Genomic DNA, 4,787 nt, shown 5'->3' on the forward strand with positions numbered 1-4,787 from the left:
TTCTTCATTGGAACCCACCCTAGATCTAGAAGTAACAATATGTCGACACACTCGAGGGGGTTTACAAAGCACATAGATTTAAAAAATATTTTTTTGCCCAATTAATTTAATTAAAAAATAAGAAATTAGTAGTACTAATATATGAAAATACTAATCAAGATCATAAAACCAAATCAACGGCTGTAATTAACCCAGCTTCCTCTACATATACGTGGTATCGCTTCTCATCCTCTGCTCATTGCAAAAAACCAACTTTTTCTCTCAACACTCTTTACTACACCTATTCTCTCTTTAACAGATCTATGGCAACTATCAAAATCGTTAAGGCCCGTCAGATCTTTGACAGCCGTGGTAATCCTACCGTTGAGGTTTGTTTTCCTTCAGATCTCCGTCTTTTTTTCAGTATTTTTCTATGTTTTAATCCTTTTTTTTCGATCTGTTTGAAGATTCCGGATTTTTTTTCTGATTTTGTTAAATCGCTTGTTTTTACTATAGTTTTGTGCGTTTTATTTCGATTTTCAAAGGAGGTTGTTTTTAGGAGTGATTGGTTATGTGTATAGACAAGTGTTGTTTATATCTGTTTTGTAGAAATGTAGATATGGTTGTTTTTTGAGATGTATTGATTTGGTTGGTTGTTGTGTATATGTGTAGGTTGATGTAACTCTTTCAAACGGTATATTTGCAAGAGCTGCTGTTCCTAGTGGTGCATCCACAGGTAAAGATCTACTTATCTTTTGTGTATAGTGACTCTCTTACATAGATTTATGAGAATGTGTTGAAAATCTGTATGCAGATGTGTAATCTGTTCGTTAAGTTACTCATATAATTGAAATCTTAGTTTCTGGTTTATTAATTGGCTGTCAGTTTAGTAGTTTCACCTTTTCTATTATGAGTTATTATGCCCATATGTGGCAAATGGAGTGAAACTGACCCTTTATATTTCAGTATATATGTTTTATAGAATCAGTACTTTTTGTTTGGATAAATTTTTAGAGAATCAGTAGTTTTAGTGAGACTGAATCTTCCGGAAAATTTTAAACACTTATGTGTTTATGGCATCTGTTATATGAAGATAATTAATCTTCTTGAGGGGAAGTTCGTTAAGATTTGTGTATAGTTCAATTTGGGTGATAATTTGAATCTTAGCTTCCTTCAGTTCTGTGTTAAACACTGTTAACATTTTCGGTACTGTGTCTTCTTTTGTTGTTTCTCCCATTGTTTTCGGTCTATTGAATTTATCCTCTTGATTTGTTTTATAGGAATCTATGAAGCCCTTGAATTGAGGGACGGAGGGTCTGAATACCTTGGAAAGGGTGTCTCAAAGGTTGGTGTTTCACTCTAAAGCTTTAGATTGATGAATATACTTCTCAATGCTGATTAAATTATTTTACTCTGGTCGTCCATGTAGGCTGTTAACAATGTCAACTCAATCATTGGCCCTGCTCTCATCGGCAAGGTTTGTGGTTTTTCCCTAGTTGATTATCTTTATTTTAATAGACTTTTTCCTTGTTAAGTTGTTTTTATGTTTGTTTCTCCATTGTTTGATAGATTAAATGGTACCTTAAATACAAGGATTATTATTTTGCAGGATGCAACTGATCAGACTGGTCTTGATAACTTCATGGTTCATGAATTAGATGGAACTCAAAATGAGTGGGGTTGGTGCAAACAAAAGGTATTCATGTTAATGCCTAAGTATCAAGTTCACTCTTCTATTATCAAAAGTTCATTGTTCATTAGTTTCACTGTATTTGGATTTTCTTCAGCTTGGTGCAAATGCCATCCTAGCTGTATCACTTGCTGTGTGTAAAGCTGGTGCTGCTGCAAGGAATGTTCCACTATACAAGGTATATACTAAAGAATTGTCTTTCGTGGAGTCTACTGCACGCTCTAAGAGTTACTACACCTTAAGAGCTTTACATCACTATTGAATCCTCGCTCAATTGGCAATGCCGAAGCTGCATGGATCTTTAATCTTTTCCATGTTTGGGTACCATAAGTTGTATGGGCTACTAGCACATATTAAGGCTATATTTGCAATTGGATTAATCTGCGATCATATGTTTTCTTATTTTAAACTGCCTCTTTGTGTTGCAGCACATTGCTGATCTGGCTGGTAACAAGAAGTTGGTGTTGCCAGTTCCTGCCTTCAATGTCATTAATGGTGGATCACATGCCGGAAACAAACTTGCAATGCAGGCATGTCATTTATCTGCCTCCACTATGTATCTGAGTGCTATTTAGATGAAAGTTTCTGATTGGTAGTTATTTTGCAGGAATTTATGATCCTTCCCACTGGAGCTTCTAGTTTCAAGGAGGCCATGAAAATGGGTTGTGAAGTGTATCACCACTTGAAGGTTTGAGACAACTTCTATTACCTCTAAACATCGTTTTTTTACACGATCAAAACAAGTAGACATGCTTTGAATTAAGAGGAATGATTGGTTTCTTTGGTTCCATTCAGGCTCATAATTTAGTTTAAATTTTTTATATTGTTTTTCGTCCTCTCTTTGTCTTTGTTTTTCTGATTAAACAATTATACTGTATCTGCAGGCCGTGATCAAGAAGAAATACGGTCAGGATGCCACAAATGTTGGTGATGAGGGTGGTTTTGCTCCTAACATCCAGGTGAAGTATATTCTTATGCTGGTGTATTACAATTCTGTTGAATGTTTACCCTAGTTCATTCACATGATTATGATTTTTGAAAATTCAGGAGAACAAGGAAGGACTTGAATTGCTCAAGACAGCCATTGAGAAAGCAGGATATACTGGAAAGGTGAGTATCTCAGTTACTTGTTGAGTCACACCATAATTTTTTTTCATAACTGTTGTTGGAAACCTGGAGGCTGAGATGAGTTTCCGTTTAGGTGGTCATTGGAATGGATGTTGCTGCATCTGAATTCTTCTTGAAGGACAAAAGTTACGACTTGAACTTCAAAGAAGAGGCAAGTCCTTACTATTCCCTATAGGCAATTTGAAACTGAGTGTTGTATTGTTTTCTTTCACTTTCTGTGTTTTTTTGGAGGTAGTCATGTGATCAAACTGTTGCTATGTTAGTGAGATTTGCTCATATTTATTCTTATTTGCAGAGCAATGATGGCTCACAAAAGATATCAGGTGACCAACTCAAGGATTTGTACAAGACGTTTGTGTCCGAGTACCCTATTGTTTCAATTGAAGATCCATTTGACCAAGATGACTGGGAGACCTATGCTAAGCTCACTACTGAGATGGGGGAACAAGTACAAATTGTGGGAGATGACCTCCTTGTCACCAACCCTAAGGTAAGATTAAAGCGTTAACAACATTTGTCACTTGCTTGTCCATTGAAAGAAAATGTATACATCTCTCAGTTCTTGGCACTTAAGCAATTTTCTATAGGTTGTTTATCACCATGTATAACTATTTATTATATATGTGCAGAGGGTCGCCAAGGCAATTGCAGAGAAGACTTGCAATGCACTTCTCCTCAAGGTATCATCCAACCGGCTAATAAATCATATATTTCGGCCATGATACTTAAAGTTTCCTCTTTGACTTCGAGATTGGATTAACAATTTCTTACTCTTATGTGCGACAGGTTAACCAAATTGGCAGTGTGACCGAGAGTATCGAAGCTGTGAAAATGTCTAAGCAGGCAGGTTGGGGTGTAATGACCAGTCACCGCAGGTAAATACAGAATTATCTCTAGCAATAACACTTGGAATAGAAAAAAACTATCCTAGTAGTCATGCTTATATTATTTCATAAAACTTAGCTAATGATCCTATAATTAATTGTTGCAGTGGAGAAACAGAAGATACCTTCATTGCTGATCTCGCCGTGGGATTGTCAACGGTAATTTTGTTTCTAAGCATTCTTGGTCATGATAATCAATGGTATCTGTGGATTTTATTTATACCAGTTTCGGGTGTTAATGAGTTTTCCTGGAAACTTTCAGGGACAAATCAAGACTGGAGCTCCTTGCAGGTCAGAGCGTCTCGCCAAGTACAACCAGGTAATTATCCCTCAAGTGGACTGCCATTAGCTTTACTCTTGCAACAAAAAATGTTAATTCTCTTTCACTTGTCAACAAAATGTGGTTCCGTTTTCTAGAAGTTACATCCCTTGCACTTCTATAGTCTTTCTACAGTTCTGAGTTTTTGTTTTCTATCCATGCAGCTCTTGAGGATTGAAGAGGAACTTGGATCAGACGCTGTGTATGCTGGAGCAAGCTTCCGCAAGCCTGTCGAGCCCTACTAAATTTGCACTGTTGAATGTGACATGTGGAGGAGTACTTGTTCTGCCAAATAAAATTCCTTTGTAGTATGTGACCCTGCGAAATAATAGCAGACTCAAATAGTTTTTTTGTTGCGAGGTGTTTTAACAGTGTTCTGAACTGAGAGAGCTCTTCTTATAGGCTTGTGAGCATGTCTCATTTTTGACTGCTGGTTCTGCAGCTTTGATATGCATTTTGTAGTATTTTCTGATTTGAGTATTTTGATGGTTTTCATTTTGGTCAAAGCTTCTCTTTGCTATTCATAATACGATAACTAGCAAATTCTCATGGTGGAAGCTTAAATGTGCATTGGATTTGGGACTTGTACCTACACATGCTACTGTCAAATTGAGCTTTGGCATAGTTAGGCTTGGCCGTTCGGATCATCTATTTGGAAACTCAAAAAGAAAGGAATTTTTACCTCCTATAGCAAAGGTTAACACCTTATTTACTTTAAATAAATACTATTTAAAAAAATTATATTTTATAGATACCTTTTAAGGTTTATAGCAAAATATTTAATTTT

General features: G+C 36.2%; 1 protein-coding gene across 1 annotated transcript; it reads left to right on the plus strand.

Moving 5' to 3' along the window:
• On the plus strand, positions 222-4,506 carry LOC109229727 (enolase-like). Its single transcript, XM_019395269.1, has 17 exons — positions 222-368; positions 652-715; positions 1,260-1,324; positions 1,409-1,456; positions 1,589-1,675; positions 1,767-1,847; positions 2,098-2,199; positions 2,277-2,357; positions 2,554-2,628; positions 2,717-2,779; positions 2,871-2,948; positions 3,093-3,287; positions 3,427-3,477; positions 3,584-3,672; positions 3,789-3,840; positions 3,944-4,000; positions 4,165-4,506. Exons 1-17 carry the CDS (start codon positions 303-305, stop codon positions 4,243-4,245), a joined length of 1,335 nt encoding a protein of 444 aa, XP_019250814.1. The 5' UTR covers positions 222-302; the 3' UTR covers positions 4,246-4,506.

The sequence above is a fragment of the Nicotiana attenuata genome, chromosome 7 (genome assembly GCF_001879085.1).
Source record: "Nicotiana attenuata strain UT chromosome 7, NIATTr2, whole genome shotgun sequence".
NCBI lineage: Eukaryota > Viridiplantae > Streptophyta > Magnoliopsida > Solanales > Solanaceae > Nicotiana > Nicotiana attenuata.